The sequence below is a fragment of the Ictidomys tridecemlineatus genome, chromosome 1 (assembly GCF_052094955.1).
Source record: "Ictidomys tridecemlineatus isolate mIctTri1 chromosome 1, mIctTri1.hap1, whole genome shotgun sequence".
Taxonomy (NCBI): Eukaryota; Metazoa; Chordata; class Mammalia; order Rodentia; family Sciuridae; genus Ictidomys; species Ictidomys tridecemlineatus.
Window position 1 is genome coordinate 160309378 of NC_135477.1, and position 21307 is coordinate 160330684.

Genomic DNA, 21307 nt, shown 5'->3' on the forward strand with positions numbered 1-21307 from the left:
TCTAGAACAGACACCTGTATTCTTTTCTCCTATCTTAATTTACTAAAGTCCTAAGTGCAGGTCTCAGAAGGTCTTCCCTGATTGAAGGTTTTATGGGCACTCAGTGGTGCGTATTTCACGTTACTAATAGGCAGGAACAAAGTTTAGACGACTCAACAGGAACACAGGATTGTTGAGGGCAATAGCCTTTTCTTTCTAATGTCCACATCCACTAGGCATTTTAAAAGGCATATGGGGGCTGCAGATGCAGCTCTGTGGTAGGGCACTTGGCAAGCAAGCTCGAGGCCCTGGGTTCAATCCCCTGCACCACAAAAAACAAAAACACATGAAATTCCTGCTGAATGGCTCACCTGAAATGACATGTTAAATTTTCTTTAAAATGCCTCTAAATGCTTCCCCAAATTCCCAAGAAAAGGAAGAGAAAGTCACAGAAATTAAATTGGAGACAAAAAAAGGGTCACTTCTTTTTTTTTTTTTTTTTTGTGGTGCTGAGGATTAGAACCCAGGGCCTTGTTAATGCAAGGTAAGCACTCTACCAACTGAGCTATATCCCCCACAGTTACTCCCATTTCTGCATGCTTGGTCTGTGTGGGAGAAAAAATCATTTCTATTTCCAACCCTGACTTGATAAGTAGAGGAACTCCCCAAAAACAATGGACAGAAAAAAAAGTCACAAGAATTAGTCTCACTTAAATATTTCAGGAAGGAAAACACAGTTAAACTGAAAACTGGTACTTAAAAAAAAAAAATCAGCCCGGAAATGTTTTCAGGACTGTGTCTATAAAAGTCCCCTGGGGGATGATTTGTCCTTCAGTACACTTCTTATGGTACTTGCTTTTACTAAAAAGCAACAGCCCAACACTAGGACTTTTTAAAGTCAGAAGCAGCGTGAAACTAGATGTGGAGGTACATGCGAACCACATCACCCAGAGGGCCAGCAGCAGCCTCTGCCCTGGGACGGACTTCAGGGAAGCTGAGCCAGCAACAAATGGCATCCTGTATCCCCCAGCTTCTCCTCCCGTCTCATTCCTCTCTCTGGTCCACCCTCTACTTCCCATTCCCTTTCTGCCAAATACAGCTGGAAAAAAGTCCTTGTACCAAGCCACCCAAACCAATTCCATATTATTTCAAGAGAGACCTTAAGACCCACTCTTTATTTCTTTCTTAATTTTTTTTACAAGAATATTAAAAGAAAACTCACTGGGCACAGTGGTGCACACCTGTAATCCCAGTGACTTGGGAGGCGGAAGCAGGAGAATCACAAGTTCAAAGCCAGCCTCAGCAACTTAGCAAGGCCCTAGGTAACTCAGAGAGACCCTGTCTCAGTGGTTCAATGCTCCTGGTTCAATTCTTATTGTAAAAGACAGAAGAAAAAAGAGAGAGATAGAGGGAGGGAGGGAGGAGAGAGGAGAGGGGGGAGAGGAGAGAGAGAGAGAGAGAGAGAGAGAGAGAGAGAGAGAGAGAGAGAGAGAGAGAGAGAGAGAGAGAGAACTATGTAAAATTGGGGCAGAACATTTAGAGCTGGGAGTTGTTTAGGGAATTAAAATTTTATTTTCTATAAATTTCACTATGTTCCTTTTTCAGGTCAGAACAAGAGCAAAGGTAATTCACGTTCTACCCACAGGTAGCCAAACTCACTTTCTGATATAAGGTGAGAGGGGGAGGTGTTGGTCAGTCACCCTGGCTTGCTCTGTAAATCTAAGCTCTGTATGTAATTTCATCTCTGGGCCTTGGTTTCTGCATTTGTAATTAAGGAATGATATCACCTGTTTCCAGGTTTGGGGACAAGTGAATGAGGTGTCAGTTCTGTAGCTCATTTGGTGCTGATGTGCAGCCGGTGCTCAGAATTATTTTTTTTTAAACTAGGTTATTGACTATACTTAAGGATAAACTCATCATCAAGGGTAAAATAAATACATAAATGAAAGTCAAATTTAAGAAGAGAAGGAAATGAGATTTTAAGCGGCATACTCAAAATTGAAATATTTTTTAAAATTAATTATTTCAGACCAAAACACTTAGTAGCAAACTTGATCTGCAAAATACCACCTGCTTCCAAGCACAATAAACTCTCATGGAGACCTTTGTTTGAAATCCTAATCTAACATTCCAGTTGTGAATGTTTGTGATTCCATGTAATGAGCCCAAAATACAATCAGTGCAGGGTACAGCTGGCACATGTTGGAGTGACAGCAAGGGATAATCAAGTTTTCTGCAAAGAAAGACTCATGACATTAAGGGAAGATGTCACAGGATCCTCTCAGGCAGGTGTTGCATCTAAGGGAAGGTCAGCCCCCAAACCTAATAGGTACTGAAATTCAGGGAAGGTCTTTGTCAGACTGCTCAGCAGAACAGCAAGAAGTGGTGTAGAAGCTGTTGGCATGAAGGGGAGGAGGTACCATTACTCCAAAATATGAAACCCAGAATTATTTTCTGCTGAGCACAAAGCTAACAAATGGTATAGAAATAGAGCATAAGCAATCTCCTATTCAACTATTCCAAATTGGGTCTTTGGATAAATAAGATAGAGCTGTGATAGTCATGGGAGGAGGAGAGAACCAGAGAAGTCCACCAAGAAGATGAGGGTCTGGGCAGGAAGGCATAATCCTGGGAATCTGCCAGACCAGGATGGTTCTCTGGCAGTACATGAGCTGTACATGTCCTTGCACCTCAAACTTCCAGCTTATCACACACTTGTTGAACTCATTTGGGTGATCCCCTCCCTAGATGGTCTGCAGTGTAGATGGGAAGAAACACCACACTTACAATCAATGCAGAGGATGCCCCCTTGACCCTGATGACCTCTGCAACATTCTAGGATTAATTTCACCACTGTGGCTTTTGTTTTTGTAAACAAATTGTGAAAGTCAAACTATTTCAAAATTGAATATGTGTGATTTATACCAATTACTATACTAAAAAACAAACCATGTAGATGGATGAAGAGAAAAACTCAGGTCAAGCTCACACTCACCCATGGCTGGCATTCAAGCAAGTCTCCCAGAGAAGGGAGTCCATTTTCTTGCTTCTCTGCAGTCCAGCCTTGGGACAGTGCAGGGAAGCCCAGGGCGTGCTGCCATCTGCAGGCAAAACAGGACAAAAACATAAGCCATGGCTCCAGTTGCCCTTTTGAAGCCCTCTCCTATCTTCAGCCCTGGAGGAAGACCAGGCGCATTTACACAATGCCAAGGTCAGCTGAGCCAACCATGGTTTGTGCCTGGTATCCCACCACACACAGCACAGTCAGCCTGAACTCTCAACCATGGATTTAAGGATTTCTTAACAGCAGTAGCATGTTTTCACACAGGGCTCCTGCTGTCAGACACTGCTCTGAACCATTTACTTTTTTAACAATATTTTTTTAGTTGTAGATGGATGCATTGCCTTTATTTATTTATCTTTATGTGGTGCTGAGGATCAAACCCAGTGCCTCACATTTGCGAGGCAAGTGCTCTACCACTGAGCTGTAACCCCTGAATAATTTACTTTTATTAATTTATTTAATCCTTCCTGCAACAGGTGAATGTTGAAGGTCCCCACTGATTTGATTGATTGTTGAATGAGGCTGAATAATTAAAATGAAGAACTTGATAACACCTGATTCCCAAGAAAGGCCCACAATGAAAACCAAAGGAGATTCTGAATATCCTGCAGATCATTCATCTCTAGATATTTATCAAGTGCCTATTATGGACCGGATGCTGCCCTGGGTCTTGAGGAGAGCTGTGCACAAACAAGATAGCGTCCTTGCTTTGAGAGGGAATGTCCATTCTAGTGGAGAGAGGTGACAATAGAAAAGGCAATGAATGATGAGCAGAAGAAAAAGTGGGGTGAAGGGGGCAGAGAGTGATGGCAATGCTGTTAATATTCATTCATTTCTTTCATTCGTTCCAGGTACTTACTAACCATATCATTTCTGGCCCACAGCAATATGCCAGGCGCCTTGCCAGAGTTGCAACTGTGGGCAAGAAATAGACTGGTTCCTGCCTGTATGGAATACTTACATAAGGAACATTTGATTAATCAAGTAATCATGGCCCTTACCCACATGGAGGATTTTCACAAGAGGAACATTTGATGTTAACCAAATAAACACCTTAACACATGCAAAGATGTTCAACTATGGTAAGTGTGATGGAGGAAGGGCACAGAGTCCCTACGAGAGCTTCTGGAAGGGCATGCTCTTGGGTCTGAGGCAAAGCCTGGAATGCAGTGTGGGGAGAAGCAGCAACATGGTAAAAAGTGTGCCAGGCACACAGGCTGGGCCATGGACAGTAAGTGGGGAGAGAAGGCAGGGTAAGGCTGGAGAAGGGGTGTGGGCACTCCCAGCCACAAGAGTAGCTGGAGTCTTATCCTCTGTGAACTGAAGCTCCACACAGGGTCTCATGCAGCGAGTAGTGTGGTTGGATGTGTGTTTTTAAAAGATTATATTAGGTGGTAGGCTGAAAAATGGCCCCACCAAAAAAGGAAATGTCTGCACCCCTGGAGGCTGTTGTGTATGTGTCCTCTTATAGGGCAAAAGGGCACTGTGGATGTGACTAAGTTAGGAGTCTGCAGATGGGGAGATTATCCAGGTATATAATGACAAGAGTCCTTGAAGAGGAAGGCAGAGGGACATTGACTACAGAATGTCAGATTGATGCAGTGTGCAAAGTACTCTTCAGCTCTGAAGACAAAAGGAAGTGGCCATGAGCCAAGGAATGCAGGTGGCCTCTAGAAGCTGGAAAGGGTAACAAAATGATGCTCTTCTAGAGCTTCTAGAAAGAAAGAGGCCCTGGTAAAACCTTGATTTCAGGATTTCTGAGGCCCAGAACTGCAAAATAGTGATTAGGAGACTTTGTTACACAGCACTACTGGCTCTTGTGAAAAAACAGACTGGGAGTAAGGGGGAAGGGGAAGCAGGAGCAGTCGCAGGCCACTGCAGCATCCAAGCAAGAGGGGTGAGAGCTAGTGGCATGGCAGTGGCAGAGGGGAAAAAGAAGTGTGGTGGAGCTGAAGGACCCAGGAGGGAGAGAGGTCTTAATGGAATCCACAGAAGGCCTCTTCCAGGCTCAGCACCTGGCCACTGTTTGGGGGCCCGACACCTTTACAGAAGGAAACAGCAGGGCACCAGGGTTATGAGACCACTCTATTTACTCACTCACCTGTGAACCCCATTTCCACAGAGGAGCAGGGGAGTCTCCAGGAACAGATCTAAGAAATAACACTTGTGGAATTTTTACTAGGCAAAAGGTGGCAATTATTTCTGCCAAGCATTAGGACCTGCAGTGAATTCTTCTTTTTCTTTTTTAACCTTTTCCTGAAAAAGGAATTTGTAATTCTGTAAAGAAGGTATCTAATTTGAAATATATATACATCTCCAACTCAGGTGATGCAGAACTATGATTATATACAACGTCGGGAAAAATCATGGTCAGTGGAAAGTAGAATAATCAAAGAAAAAACAAACAAGAAACTAGGAGGCCTTCTCTCGGCATCTACTCCATTCCTAATATAATGAGCCACATACTTAAAAAGTGGGGTCCTAATTTGGTTCTGCCTAGTGGGACTGTTGAGAAGAAAAAGCAATGGTAATGATTTAAGAAAATTTTGGAAATACTCTCTCTGTTCTACTCCTGCAGCTTAAATATACACCCACCAAAACCAAGTGCCTTGGAGTGTAGTAATGAGAGCTGACAAGGGAGTCTTGGGATACTGTTTCCCTGTGGCCACAAAGACCTAACTAGAGCATGAAAGGACCAAGGAGCACCTGCAGAAGGCAAAATACCAGGCAAGGAAGTACTACCTTAGGTAGAAAAATAACTAAAAAATAGATATATGTGTTTATTTGGAAATATTTTCTTCCAGTCTTTCTTTTCCTGGTGATTTTTAAATGTGATATGTGTGTATGTGTGTGTGTATGTGTGCGCGCACTCACAATTTTTTTTGGTTAACAAAGTATGCATATATATACTTTATTTTTAACAAACTCGGGATGCTGTATACTCTTTTTTTGAGTTTATAAATGAACTGTCACTAAATATGCTTTTTAATATTTTGTAATATTCCATCATATGAAGGTATCATGAGTAATTTCTAACTTTATAATAACATAAATCACACTGGGAGTGACATTTCATATGTAGGTATGTCCCTGATTTAAATCTGTCTATAGCTCTAATTATTTCCTAAGAGTCATTGTTCCCACAACCATGCATTGCCATTACTATTTTGCCATAAATATCATCTGTATTAAATTTAACATTTCTCTTTAAATCAACTAATTTCTGTCCTTAAATAAATATATTTTAAAGTACATCCTATTATAAATGGAAAAACAGCATTTTTTTGCCACAAAAAGGCAAAACAAATACAATCTATTAGAATCAAGACACTATGGCTAAAATGGAGTTAAAAATACTGCTATCCCTTTTTGCTCATTCTTTTATTTCAGATGGAAGATTAGGCAGGCTTGGAAAGACCTAATTTTAGACACACTGGCACCAAGCTGAGGTTTGTCTCCTTCCCTTGATCAGAAGATTCAGGAGGAACTGAGCAGGAGAATGACCTTCTCTCTGTGCAAGCCAGTGATGGACAGTGTAGCACATGTGTCCCCCACAGAATTACCCTGGAGGACCTGGGATAGCTGTGCATGGGAAATGTGTCTTAAGAGATACTCCTGGAAACAGAATTGGCATAAAAGGTAGAGAAAGTTTAAAATATTTTTGACAAACTGAGCCTGAACATTATGTACAGTGTTTACCATAGTTTTACTGTGGGAGTACCCATTTCACTTCAACTTCATAAATGCTAAGTATTATAAACAAAAATATTAAAATAGTTAAAACTTTTAATCTTTTTTAGTGTAAGGTAGTCAGCAGCTGAATATTTTAAGGGCTATTTTCATCTTTCTCTAGCCAGTCCCTGATCCTAGGGTAAGGTTATTATATGAACCTTCTGTTAGTGGTCAGTTTACACAAACTGATATTATGCTTGGTTTATGCAAGTGGAACTAAATTTGGTATAACATGAGGAAGTGACTTCAGCATTTGCAAATATTTCAGCATGTCTTTGTGCCAGCAAAGGTCAACTGAGGATCAGAACAGCATGAATTCCAAAGAATGCTTTTGAGAAATAAGAGCCCCAGAGAAGCATTACTCACAAGATATAATTCTCTACAAATCTTCAGTTAAGTCAATGAAAATGCTAGGAGAAAGACATTTAAACTTTCCTATCCTACTGTAATATGCAATCATATAAAGAGGTTACAGATGACAAAAATTTCTAAAACAGAAAAGGAAAAGCATATTCTGAAGCATAGAGAATTAATAACAATTGGAAGCTTCCAAATTGTTTTTTTTTATATTCCTATATGTGTATATGTGTCTGTTGGGGAAAGATGAGGAAGAGGAGAGAGTCTCATGTTTGGAAGGAGGTTATAGATTCTAATTTTTGCTACTTTGATCTTTGTCAGATTTAGGACTTCTAAATCTCTACAGAAAAAGAAGGAAGGTAGAAGAAACAGGAAGGGCAAGATACCTTGATGAATTCAGAGACATAAGGAAGAAGAAAAAGAACTCATGACAAATAAATGGTAACACAAAATGCCATTAATAAGACCACAGTTACCAGTGATCAAAATAAAAGCCAAGTCTTTCAACCTAAAGCCCATGAATGGAGGATGGATAAATTATGGCACTCCGTTTTTAAGGTATATATGTGTGGGGGAGCATAGATGACAGAAAGAGGTCCATTACTCCCATAATTCGGAAAGTTGTAGAATAATGTTTGTACAAGATAGGAAAGGGTCCAGAAAAACCCAACAACATTCTAACTGGGGTAGCCTATGGAGAGTGGGTTCACAGGTGGCAGGAGTGGGCTTCTCCATCTCACTTTACAAATGTCTGTACCATGTGAATCTACTTAAGAAACTCATGGGGCCAGAGAAATGTGAATATATGAATAATGAACACAAGAGAAGATTCAGCCAAATGGGAGATGTAGAGGATAAAAAAGAAAGCTGGTTAACAGAACCCAAAAGTATTTATTTGAAAATGGACAAAGCTCTAGGGAGACTATTAAGGATAACTGACAGACTTAAAAAAAAAAGACTTGAAAAAGGAGGAAATGACAAATATAACAGATGTTTAAAACTTTTAAAATAAGATAAACGACTGTGATGATACATTTTAAAATAGAGATGAAATGAATAAATTTCTAGAAAACAAAAGTTGCTAAAATGTGAATGACCATTTAAAAAATTAATATAGTTTAAAAATTTCTTCCCCAGAAAGTCTCAGGCCCAGGTTTTACAAGTGTAACCTACCAACTTCCAAACTATTTCTCTCTTAAATGAATTTTATCCAGAAATAGAAAAAAGAAGAAACATTGTCCAACTTAAGGTTACTATAAACTGGTGGGAGGAGGAATCACCTCATCATCTTGCCAGATAGAGAATGAGCATTTGATGCTAGTTCAATGCTGAACATGTAACACAAAAGGAAAACAAAATTCTCAGAGTTATAGAATTAAAACAAAGCCATGTCTTTTCTACCACCTTCTTTGTTTTATAGCTTGATTAGTTTAAGCCACCACACATAATAAACTTTGTTATTACATTTTTATTAGAAAGTAATGCTTAGGATTTTATGTCTTTTCCTTGGGATTTCAGGTCCTCAGTAAAGAAACTTCCTTTACTTGATAAAGCCTATTTTCTAGGAACCCATAACTAACATCCTACTTCACAAAGAAACTATGTATTCTCTTTAAGAAATGGAACAAGATGAGGATGTCTGTTGTCACCACTACCATGTAACAGTTTCAGAGACAGCGGCCACTATGAGGAGATAATACAAAAGGAAAACAAATATAAAATTGGGAGGGGCAAAAGTTTTCAGTGTTTGCAACTGATATAATTATTTAATAGGAATCTCAAGAGAATCCACAGAAAAACCGTCAGAATGATTAAGAGTCCAGAAAAGGTCAGACTCTGTGGCACACACCTGTAATCCCTGGGACTTGGAGGCTAAGGCAAGAGGATCACAAGTTCAAAGCTGGCCTCAGCAACTAGTGAGGCCCTAAGCAACTCAGAGAGCTCCTATCTCTAAATAAAATACAAAATAGGGCTGGGGATGTGGCTCAGTGGCTGATTTCCCCTTAGTTCAATCCCTGGTACAAAAAAAAAAAAAAAAAAGAAGAAGAAGACGACGAAGAAGAAAGAAAGAAAATACAGAAAAGTAGCTGGATATAAAAACCCTCTGAAAACGATTACATTTCTCAGTACTAACCCACTAAAAAAGAGAGAAATATGCATACAAAATAAGATATCACAATTGTAATAGTACTGAATCTAACAATTATCTTAATAAAACAAGTAACAGCTCAGTAGAGAAAATTTTAATATTCCATGAAAATACATAAAGGAAAGCATGAATAAACAAAAAGAAACATGGATGAAATTATTTGTCATTCAAAGATATTAATTCTTCCCAGATCAACCTATGATTTCAATTCAATTCCAGTCAAAATTGCAGGAGAACTTTTTGTGATATATCTCAATAGAGTTTCTGGAAGAACAGAAGTAATAAGCTAAAAAAAAATGGAAGAATAACAAAAAGTAAAAGCATATTACAAAGGAATTGTCATAAAAACAAAATCCAATTGGATTAAAATTTAAATGTGGAAGAAAACAAAGTTAGTAGAAGAAAATATAGAAAAAACTTTTTATGATCATTAGTCAGGTAAGGATTTATTAATAAGACACAAATAGAAAGAGCTAAATGGGGGCAAATGATAGCATATACAGATTTCTGTTTTTTTTTTTAATAAGTGGATCACAGACTTAAATGTAAGAGTTTAAAGTATAAAGCTGTTGGATTCACAGGCCTAACTTTGAGTTAGGTGAGGATTGGTAATTCATATATATGATAAAAGATATGAAGAACTCTTATAACTTAATAAAAAGACAATCCATTTTTAAAAGTGGACCTGAATAGAAATTTCTGCAAAGAAAACATACAAACTGCTAATAAGTGCATTAAAAGACTCAACATAATTAGCCATCAGGGAAGCACACACACGCACACACACACAAAAAAACAAAACAAAAACAATCGTGAGCCACAACTTCACATCTACTGGGATGGCTATAATAAGAAAGACAGCCAATAACCATTGCTAGTGAGAATGTGGAGAAACAAAAGCTCTCATGTACTGGTGGTACAATTGTTCCATGGTGTAGCTGCTCTAGAAAACAATCATCTGGAAGTTTCTCAGACTTTATTTTTATGTTTTAATACATATGGAACACATTGGGCACAGTGGCACATGCCAATAATCCCAGTGACTTGGGAGGCTGAGACAGGAGGATTGCAAGTTTGAGGCCAGTCTCAGCAACTTAGTGAGGCCCTCAGAAACTTAGTGAGACCCTGTCTGAAAATAAAAACTAAAAGGGTTGGGCACATAGCTCAGTGGTGAATTGCCCCTGGGTTAAATCCCAAGTACACCCCCACCAAAAAAACATGTACATGTATAGAATACTTCACTAATTTCTGCATCATGCTTATACAGGGACCGCACCAATCTTTTTGGTATTGTTCCAAATTTAGCACCTGTGCTGCTGGAGTGAGTACTTCCTCAGAGTTTAAACAGAGGTGCCATGTGACCCAAGAATTCCACTTCTATGTAAATACCCAAGAGAAATAAAAACAGAGGCTTTCAATAGAAACTGTCAGTAATTCCTCAAAATGATGAACACAAAGAAAAGAGGAGGGGTACCCCATAAATGTTTTCTAGGCCTTACAGAAAACATGGGGTTATTCCTTTGGCCATATACAGGCGAATCTACAAGAAAGGTGAAATTATAGACATCAGAGGAATGGGTACTGTTCAATAAGGAATGGCCCACAAATATCACAAACAAACAAACAAAACAAGTTAAAGGTGAGATTCTTGCCATCTAGAGAATTAATGTGCACACTGAGCCTGTTAAGCAGCCTACGAGCCATTATAGCTTCTCAAAACTTGGAGAGGAAGTTGAAGAGAAAAGTGCCTGGGTTCAACTGAAGCACCAGCCTGCTCAGCCCAGAGAAGCACAATTCGAGAGAACCCATGGTAAGGAGGCCGAGCTGCTGGAACCTGTTCCCTATGAATTCATGGCATAATAGGGTAAAAACAACAGTAACAAAAGATTCCTGGAGTATAAAAGATAAAAGAAAGAAGAAAGTAAATGTCCACAGAATACTTGTAAGTGAATATTCAGAGCAGCCAAAAAGTAGAGGCAACCCAAATGTTCAATAAGGAATGGCCTTATTGAACTAATGGATGGATAAACAAAATGTAGTATATCCAGATGATGAAATATTATTGGGTAATAGAAAGGAATAAACTAATACATGTTATGATGTAAATGAACCTCAAAACCATACAGCTAAGTGACAGAAGCCAGTCACAATAGCCACACATTGTATAATTATAGGAAATTACCAGAAATATGTAAATCTATATAGACAGAAAGGACAGTAATAGCTACATGGAGCTGGGGAGGGAGATACTGAGGAACATTGGACAGTGACTGCTAATGGGTACAGGGTTACTTTTTGGAGTAATGAAAAATGTTTTAAAGTCAGATGATGGTGATGGTTACATACATCTGTAAATACCAGAATAAAAACCAGTGAATCACCATAAACTATAAAGAGGTGAATTTGTGGTATATAAATTACATCTTAGTAAAACTATTAATAGTGATAATAATAAAAGGGAGACTAAAATGAAGCTAATGGATGACAAGATGAGGAGAAGACTTAACCACCTATGTCTGACAGAGGACTACCATTTTAATACACAAAGATATTAATATACAAAATGCAAACCAGGTAGAAAAACATCAGAAACCTAAAAGCAAAGAAGCACAAATAAGATAAACAGGCAATTCACTAAAGGAAAAAATGATATGAAGAGATGCTCAATTAAAACAAAAAAGGAGAAATGTAACATACCAGATTTTAAAAATGAGTAAATGAGATAATAGTAAATACAGGCAAATGTTGGAAAAGGGACTCTTCATGCACTGCTGGTGGGAGGAAATTGCTGAAGCCATTCAGCAGCACAAAGTGGCAAGTTTTAGTAAGGCAACATGCAAGCATCCTAGAAATCAGCTATGTCATATCTGCCTTATTTGTCTGACCATCCACCCATCCACGTTTCTTTCCTTCCAGACACACATACATACATCCAAGAGAATCTCTTATAACAACAGGAGGAAACAACTAGATTTAAATACAGTGAAATGAATTGACCAAATGCATAATGCTAAGGGGGAAAAATGCAATTTATAGCACAATGGTGTTTATTCAGGTAAGCATAACAACCAAGCAAAACATAACTCATTTTTCAAAGATACACATACTTCTAAAGCATGTATAATGAAAGGTTTGGGAGGACAAATAGCAAATATGCCCATTTAGTGTGGCTGCCTAAGATGGAGGAGGAGGTGTTGGGAGAGAGATGGAGGATAAAGGAGGAAAATAATAAAATAAAACAAAAGGAAAGAAGGGTTCTAAACAGTTCAAGGATTATTGTACGCTATAAACTGAGGAATGTGGCAATTCAATTCTCTGGGTCTGAGAACCTAAGGAAAATAAGTAGAATCCCACACATTATTATTTCCTAACAGAAAATCATAAAAGTAAACTACAGCACATTCTGGTGACTAACTAAATCAATGAATAAGGGAGCTATGGAGAAAAGAAGATGGGTGGGAAAATGGGTTTGGTCTTCAGCCCAGTCATTCAGTCTTTAGGAAGATGGAAGCAAGAACCTGGGGTGGTAAAATGTGGATGCTGTCCAGGACACCACCTGTTCCTCCCACCCTCTCACCCCCACAGAAATCAAGAAAGAGAAACAACCATCCATTACACTTTAAATTCAGTTAAAAGGAGGGAGACAGAAGAGAGTACAGGAGACAAGGGATACCTCATTGATAGCAAGCCACAAAACTAGAGACAAAACCTAATTTTCTGGCTCATGGGGCAGAGTGGGGACCCCCTGTTTTTACAAATTAGGACCATGGATCATCTTCTGTTTCAGAAAAGGGTCTTTGATCATGGTTTTTTTTTGTTTTGTTTCTTTTTTTTTTTTGGTACTGGTCACATTATTAGTTAGCTACATCCCCAGCCCTTTTTGAGACAGGGTCTGGCTAAGTTACTTAGGGCCTAAGTTGCTGAGGTTTGTCTAGAACTTCCAGTCCTCCTGCCTCAGCCTCCTGAGTCCTGGGATTTACAGGTGAGTGCCACTGCATCCAAGGCTGAGCCAGGTAAATTCATTTTTATTGGGACAGAAGTTGAGTATGTGTGTGGGGGGTGGTTCTTGGTATTGGCACACAAAAACTGTCATCACTCTAATATATCAAAAAGCCTAAATATTTATTTTATTTTTAGCACTTAGTGCCTTCTATTCTTGTCCTACAAGACCTGACCTGTGGGTAACTTGCCAAGGAATGGGGAGCACTCTAAAGGGTAAACTTTGTCTTCACAAACCTGGGATGGACCCCAATTCACAAATGAGTTGTGTGTACCTGGCCAAGGGCAAAGCCCAGGCAGTCCTTATCCGTCACACTTTTGCTGGGCTGCAGTGGGCAGATCTTTCCCTGGTCTGGGGAGGGGCTCAGACTCTGGGTGCACTCATCTCTGACCATCTATGCCAGCCCTGGGGTTGGGGCTCCCTGACTTCATATGGGCAGTGGGAATGGGGACGAATCCTGGCCTGGCTGCTCTCTTGTTTTCTATCTGGGAAACCAAGAAAGGCAGAAATACATGTGAGCTGCAGCTGAATGTGACAGGTAGATGGGATGCTCTTTGCTGAGTTCAGGTGAAGCACTCTGTTAAGTACTTTATATGCGCCCTCCCACTTTAATGTTAAACCCCAGCAAGGTCTGTGTGCTAACAAAGGAAATGTGTGCTCAGGGGGTCTGACTTGCCACTGTCCCACCTTGACCCCAGACTGCCAGATCCTCGTCTGAGGCCTCCCAGGTCTTCAGCACCGCCCGGAGGTTCTAGGCCACGAAGCCCCCAGCAGTGCCGCGCCTCCGACCCTCCCGGACCCACCCCGGGAGCCCCCATCCCGGCCCTCGACCAACCGCCGCCTGGCGCCGGGCCCGCCGGGTCCGCAAGGAGGAGCCCGTGAGGCGGCCGCGAAGGGGCTGTGCTTACCTCGCCCCGCGCGGGCAGCGGGACCCGGGTTCCAGGCCGTCCGCCGCCGCCGCCGTGCTCTGCGCCCCTCGCCGGGAACGGCCTCTGCGCCAGCCTGGCCTCGGCAGCTTAATTTTCCCCAACGACATCAGCGGGAAAGCGAAAGCGAAAACCTCGGGGAGGCGGGACCCGGGGTCGAGCGCGCCGAGCTCCAGGCCCGCGGCGGGCGGGGGCCCGCGGCAGAGGCGGGGGGCGGGGGCGGGGGAGCCGGGCCCGGGGCTGCGCGCGGCCCGGGAGCCGGGCCCACCGAGTGCGCGCTCTGCAGCTGGTTCGCCCCCGCGCCTCGCCACCGGCAGAGGCAGGGCGGGAGGGTGTCCCCTCTGCCCTCCGTGCAGTGCCTTCTTGGGCCTGAGGGCTGGCGGCGGGCCAGGTGATTGAGGGCGACCCTCGGGGCTCTATCCTGAAGAGGCTTGTGGTGGAACCGTTAGAGGAGACGCGACCAAGGCACTCCATCCTGGGTCAGCAGAGAACTAAACAGCTAGTGATGTTAGTGTAACAGGGGACATGTCATCTGATAAGAAAAACTGGCACAGAAAGCCTAAGTTTTGTCCCTGATATAAGTGGTGCCCACCGATACCCTCTGGATCAAGCCCTGGCCTTATATTGTTGGCTGATTTGGAGCAAAATATTTAGCTGTCTGTTTCTTTTCCCTGGAAAATGGGGATAATTAATAATCATATCTACCTCGTTGATTTTAGGAAGGAAATGAAACAATATAAGGAAAAAAACCCTTGGTACAGAATTTCCGGACAGCCTCTAGGTGGGTCTCTTGAGGGCAGCCACGAAGTCCTTTGTCTGGATGCTTGATGATACACATTCTCTGTCAGTTTAAATTGGAGGTGTCTCCATAATAACAGGATAGTTTTAAGTTTGGAAATGAGACCGAGAAGTAATTAGAAGGACGGAGGAGGCACTACAGTCTTTTGAAAGGTACCTTAAACAGCCTGGCAATTAGCCTCTATAATTAGGCCACTGCATCAGGTGTTTATGGCAGCAGAGCAGTGCCAGTTGAGTTTGAATGGAATCCCCTACAAGATCCAGCTCTGTCTATCACAGGCCACTGAAATCTGAAAATATTTCTACAAGCATTTCTACCTACTAGCTTTTGCAATCCGCTGACAAGATTCCACATCCAAATATAATTAGGTGTGTGTGTATGTATGGGTGTGGGTATGAGAGAGAGAGAGAGAGCATGCACAAATACTTTTTTTTTTTTTTGGTCGAAGTACAAAGATAAAGATAAAGCAATCTGAAAACTGGAGCAGAAAAACTGTTTAATCTGCATAGAGTCGATTTGATTTTCACATTTGTGATTTGAGCATCTTCCCAACATGATAGAGATCTCTCTCTCTGGCTGATATAGGGAATTTCAGTATTTCCCTCAAGGGCAGTTGCGGAATGGGGCAGAACAAATAATAACCTTAGAAAAACAACCTGTGATTCCCCCTTCAGAAGATGACACTTTATAAAGGGGGGAAAAGTCCTTGCTTTGGAGCAAGGATTTTGTATTATAAAGGGGGAAAAATCCTTGCCTTGGAGCAAGACTTTTCCCTTGTAGGACAGTTCTTAATTCCATGAGAACAAAATGGAGCTAGATCTGTTCTGCAGGAGGAAGGCCAGGAAGAGAGAAGGAAACAACGGAAGGTAGGTCAAATCCTGCTTTTCTGGGCTGGGGTTGTAGCTTGGTGGTTAAGCACTTGCCTAGCATGTGTGAGGCACTTGGTTCCACATGTAAATAAGTAAAGGTCCTTTGACAACGAAAAAAATAAAAATAAAAAGACCCCATATCCTGCTTATTCCTTTAAAGACATTACACATGTGAACAGTGTCAGGGTCCCATCTGGGTGATTTCTCAATATCAGAATTTGGTCCTTTACTTTGTGGAATCAAAATTTCATCTGATTTTCATTGTTCTCGAGTTGATTAGTACTGTTCTATAAAATCAGAATGCCTAACTTTACACCTGACAATGCAAATAAAAATGAAAAAAATCAAGTAATTTTTTTTTCACGCAACAAATATTCTGTGGCAACTACAAAGGGTGGTCACTTGCTAAGGCTTGGGGATTCAATAATGAGCAAAACTAAATGTGATCTCTGCCCTCAGAAAACACACCTTAGTGAGGAAATTAGACAAATAGTCAAGTATATAATTCCATCCTTAATGACACAAAGAGCACTTGATGCTGTAAAGAGGAACTAACAGGCGGAACTTCCCTAAGAAGGGAAGACTTCCAGTCAGCTTGGGCAGCACTTTCTCAGAACTTCTCTGCAGGCTGAGAGTTTTTCTACCCCATTCTCTTTTCTTCCCTTTTGGCCAGAGTCATTTTCTGCTTAGTTCTGCTTCTGCTTCTGTTTATCCTTCCTGTTTCCCCTAGTAAGTTCTTAAATACCTTTATTTTATTTACTTATTTTTATGTGGTGCTGAGGATCAAACCCAGTGCCTCACACATGCTAGGCAAGCACTCTGCCACTGAGCTACAACTATAGCCCCAGTAAACTCTTAAACATTTAATTCTATCTTGGTGTCTTCTCTAGGAGGACCTACACTGACACAATGGTGCATTGAGCTGGAGAAGCTTGGAAGAGGACAGAATTTTGGAGGGTTTCAATTCTGCACATGTTGGTTGCCCACCTGGGTGTCAGGCAGACAAGGAACCTCCATGTCTACTTTCCCATTTTAAAGACATGCTTGTGCTTGGGTACTAAGCTATTGACTGTGTCCTCCCTGTGGGTTAGGGTCTGGTCTTATTTTTCAAATTCTTATTTCATGTATGACCTCTAAACCTCAGTTTAGAGTTCAATACTAGAACTATTTCCCCCCTAGAAAAATACAACCTAGCAATAGCAAAAGGTGCCCTTTAACTTCCTTGAGGAGGTGTTAAAAAAAATCAAAAGGGAACAAGTAATTGTTTCTTAGCCATCAACAGCAAATAATTTTGCCAGGGGGTGCCCAGGTTTTATGGGAAAAGAGGAGTCATCATTTTTGGGTGTTCCTGAGGACAGGTCTTATCTATTTACCTAATTGGCAGCATGGTTGGAAATCTTTCCCGTTGTGTAATAGAAAGAAGCTAGCACTCCAAAAGGCACTCTCTTCTCTTTGAGTTCAGCCTCTCTGCTCAAGGTCTCCTTGGAGAGCTGGGTGGCAAGTAATGGCCCTGTCATTGAGATTCAGTTGCCAGAAGACTGAAAATCACCTGGGTTCAGGCAGAACTCTTTAGGTTCCCTATTGGCTTTTCCTTCTGTAGGTTTGAACACAAACTGTGATTCCTACAGGAGTATTTGAATACCAAATCTTTAGGAGGTCAATAACATTTCTTTCACCAACTGCATGCTCCAGGCAGCCCTGCCCATCTCAAGGTGAAATGTAGAGCCTGTCAGGTGAATGTTGTGGTTTGGATTTGGATGTTTCCCAAAGGCTTAGCCTGTGTTAGGTTCTTAGTCCCCATTGCACCAATGTTCAGAGATAGGGCTTTGGGGAAGTGATTGGATCATGAGGGCTTTGATCTCGTCAATGTGTTAATCCATCAATGGCTTCATAATTGAATGGGCTATTGAGAGACAGTAGAAGCAGGAGGAGGTGAAGCCTAGAGGAAGTAGGTCACTGTGAGCATGCCCTAGAAGGGTATATCTTGTCCCTGGCCCCTTCTTTTCTCCTTTCTTTGCTTCCCAGCTGCCATGAGATAAGCAGCTCAGCTCCATTACATGCTCCCCACCAAAGATGTTCTGCTCACCAAAGACCCAAAGCAGTGGGGCCAAGTGACCATGATTGAAACCTTTGACGCTGTAAGCCAAAATAAATCTCTGCTCTTTTTTTTTTTTAAAAGAGAGAGAATTTTTAATATTTATTTATTTTTTAGTTCTCAGTGGACACAACATCTTTGTTTGTATGTGGTGCTGAGGATCGAACCCGGGCCGCACGCATGCCAGGAGAGCGCGCTACCGCTTGAGCCACAGCCCCAGCCCCTAAATCTTTGCTCTTTTAAGTTGATTTTCTCAGGTGTTTTGTCACAGTGATGAAAAGTTGACTAACACAGTGAGTTTATGTGTTTTAATGGATTACAAATGTATTTATTTATAAATTTACTGGATTTTATAGTTTCTTTTAAAAAGGATTCATTGGTAACTTAAATTTAATGTTTAAGAACATATGTGTATTGCTCTTGTAAAATTCATCTTTTTTTGTGTGTGTACCTATTCAAATCTTTTGCCCACTTTAAAATTGAGTTTTCTTTCTTTTGGTAGTGTTGTTGAGTTGCAGGAGTTCTTTTTTTTAATATTTATCTTTTAGTTGTAGTTGGACACAATACCTTTATTTTATTTATTTTTATGTGGTGCTGAGGATTGAACCCAGGGCCTTGCACGTGCTAGGTGAGCACTCAACTACTGAGCCACAACCCTACCCCGAGTTACAGGAGTTCTTTACATATTGTGGATACTAACTCCTTGTCAGATACATGATTTGCAAGTAGTTTCTCCCATTCCATGGGTTATCTTTTCATTATGCTGTGTCCTTTTATGCACACACGTTCTTAATTTTGATGAAGTTCAAGTGATCTGTTTTCTCTTTTGTTGCTTTTGATTTTAATGTTATAGCCAAGAAATCATTGCCAAATCCAATGCTATGAAGCTTTCCTCCTATGTTTTTCTCCCCAGTCTTCTAATTTTAGCTTTTATATTTAGATTTTTAATCCATTTTGAGTTATTTTTTTCCTATAGAATACAATAAGGGTCTAACATTATTTTTTAATGTATGAATACCAAATTTTCCCAGCATTATATATTGGATAAAGGAATGTAGTATATCTCTGTTCAATGATCTTGGCATCTTTTTTTTTTTTAAAAAAGTCATTTGATCATATATGTGAAAGTTTATTTTTGGACCTCTCTTACCTCATTAGTCTGCATATCTGTCTTAAGGCTAGTACCACACTGTCTTGGTTATTGTAGCTTTACTTCTTCCTTTCCACTTTGGATATCTTTTTAAAAAAGTTTTGTTATTTATTTTTATTTGCTCTTTTTAGTTATACAAGATAGTAGAATGTATTTTATACATATTATACATACATGGACTATAACTCCCCATTCTTGTGGTTGAGCATGATGTTGAATTACACTGGTCATATATTCATATATGAACACATCAAGATTATGTCTGATTCATTCTACTGTGTTTTTATTCCCATCCTCTTTCATTCTCTTCATTTCCCTGTCTAATCCAATGAACTTTTATTTTCCCTCCTCCCACTCTTATTGTGCGTTAGGAGCCACATATCAGAGAGAATATTCAGCCTTTGGTTTTGGGGGATTGGCTTATTTTACTTAGCATGAAAGTCTCCAGTTCCATCCATTTACTGGTAAATGCCATAATTTCATTCTTCTTTGTGGCTGAGTAATATTACATTGAGTAGATATACTACATTTTTTTTTTAAAGAGAGAGAGAGAGAGAGAGAGAGAGAGAGAGAGAGAGAGAGAGAGAGAGTTTTAATATTTATTTATTTTTAGTTATCAGCGGACACAACATCTTTGTTTGTATGTGGTGCTGAGGATCGAACCCGGGCCGCACGCATGCCAGGCGAGCGCACTATGGCTTGAGCTACATCCCCAGCCCCGATATACTACATTTTCTTTATCCATTCATCTGTTGAAAGGCACATAGGTTGATTCTATAGCTTAGCTATTGTGAATTGAGCTGCTACAGTTATTGATATGGCCACATCACTATAGTATGCTGATTTTAAAGTCCTTTGGGTATAAATTAAGGAGTAGGATAGCTAGGTCAAATGATGGCTCCATTCAAAGTTTTCTGAGGAATCTCCATACTGCTTTCCAGAGTGGTTGCACCACTTTTCAGTCCCACCAGATATTTATGAGCGTCCAGTTTGGATATCTTTTATTTCTTTGACTTATCTAATTGTTGTGGCTTGAATTTCCAGCACAGTGTTCAATATAAGTAGCAAGAGCAAACATCTTTGTTTTGTAATCAATTATTACAAAATGATTAGCTTCATCATTGACTATGATGTGGGTTTTTTGATAGATACTATTTATCATGTTGAGGAAATCTATTTCTAGTTTGCTAGCTTTTTTTATTGTGAAAGGGTATTGGTATTGTGAATGGGTGTTGGGTATTGTCAAATGATTTTTTTGCATTCTATAAATGTAGTGTATTATGTTGATTTTTGTACATTGAGTCATGCTGTATTCCTGGGATAAATCTCACTTGGTCATGATATATAATCCCTTTTTATATGCTACTAGATTTGTTTGTTGGTATTTTAGCATCTGGTGTTCATAAAGAATATTAGCCTAAAGTTTTCTTTTCTTTTAATGTTTTCACCTGGTGTTGGTCTCAGGGGAATGTTTGCTACATAGAATGAGTTAGAAAGTGTTCTCTCCTTTTTTTTTGGAAGACTTTCAGGATGCGTGTTAATTCTTTAAGTGGTGGTATTCATTAGAGAAGCTATCTATCTGGCCCTGGGCTTTTTAAAAATTATTTTTATAAATACAGCCTTTTTTTTCTTGTTACAAGTCTACTGAGATTTTCTACATTTTTTCTTGAGTAAGTTTTGGTAACTTTTATGTTTCCAGGAATTTTCCTATTTTGTCTTTGTTATCTGGTTTATTGGCAGTTAGTTGGTATCCTTTAATAATCCTTTTTATTTCTGTAAGGTCAGTAGTAATTTCCTTGCTTTCATTCCTTTCTTTTTCATAATCTGTGTTTTCTTTCTTTTCTTATTGGTCAGTCTAATTTAAAGGTTTGTAAGTTTTGTTGATCTTTTCAAAGAACCAACTTTTGGTTGATTTTCTCTGCTATTTGACCCACTCCCTGTGTTTTCTTCCATTTGTTGTTAAAGAGTATATTCTTTAATTTCCATGTAATTGTGAACTTAATAGATTTCCTTCTTTCATGGATTTTGTTTCATTTTATTGTGCTCAGAGAAGAACACTGTACAATTTTAATCTTTTAAAAATCTTCAAGATTTGTTTTGTAGCCAAACATGTTGTCTTGAGAAGACTGTGCAATTCTGCTGTTGTTGGGTAGGTTTCTTTATGGCCTGGTAAGTCTAGTGGGTGTA

At 40.1% G+C, this 21307-nt stretch overlaps 1 protein-coding gene, 1 non-coding gene and 1 pseudogene across 5 annotated transcripts in view; 1 reads left to right on the forward strand and 2 right to left on the reverse strand.

The window, feature by feature from the left end:
* Positions 1-15074, reverse strand: part of LOC144377970 (uncharacterized) — a 124810-nt gene extending 109736 nt beyond the window's left edge. For 2 of the 4 annotated variants that reach the window (XR_013439347.1, XM_078051018.1), the window contains exons 1-2: positions 14190-15074; positions 2975-3080 (exon numbers count right to left, since the gene is read on the reverse strand). Coding sequence is in view for 2 of the 4 variants with exons in the window: in XM_078051018.1 (XP_077907144.1) it covers positions 2975-3080; positions 14190-14317 (234 nt within the window). In the remaining 2 variants the exon portion in view is untranslated. The remainder of the gene's footprint in view (positions 1-2974; positions 3081-14189) is intronic. The other 2 variants (XR_013439350.1, XM_078051032.1) reach the window with 2 other exon arrangements.
* On the forward strand, positions 8940-11141 carry LOC110599164 (large ribosomal subunit protein eL21 pseudogene; annotated as a pseudogene).
* Positions 10504-10610, reverse strand: LOC120885966 (U6 spliceosomal RNA). The gene has a single exon (XR_005728754.1). It is a non-coding gene; the product is annotated as a U6 spliceosomal RNA (small nuclear RNA).
* Positions 15075-21307: the final 6233 nt, after the last annotated feature.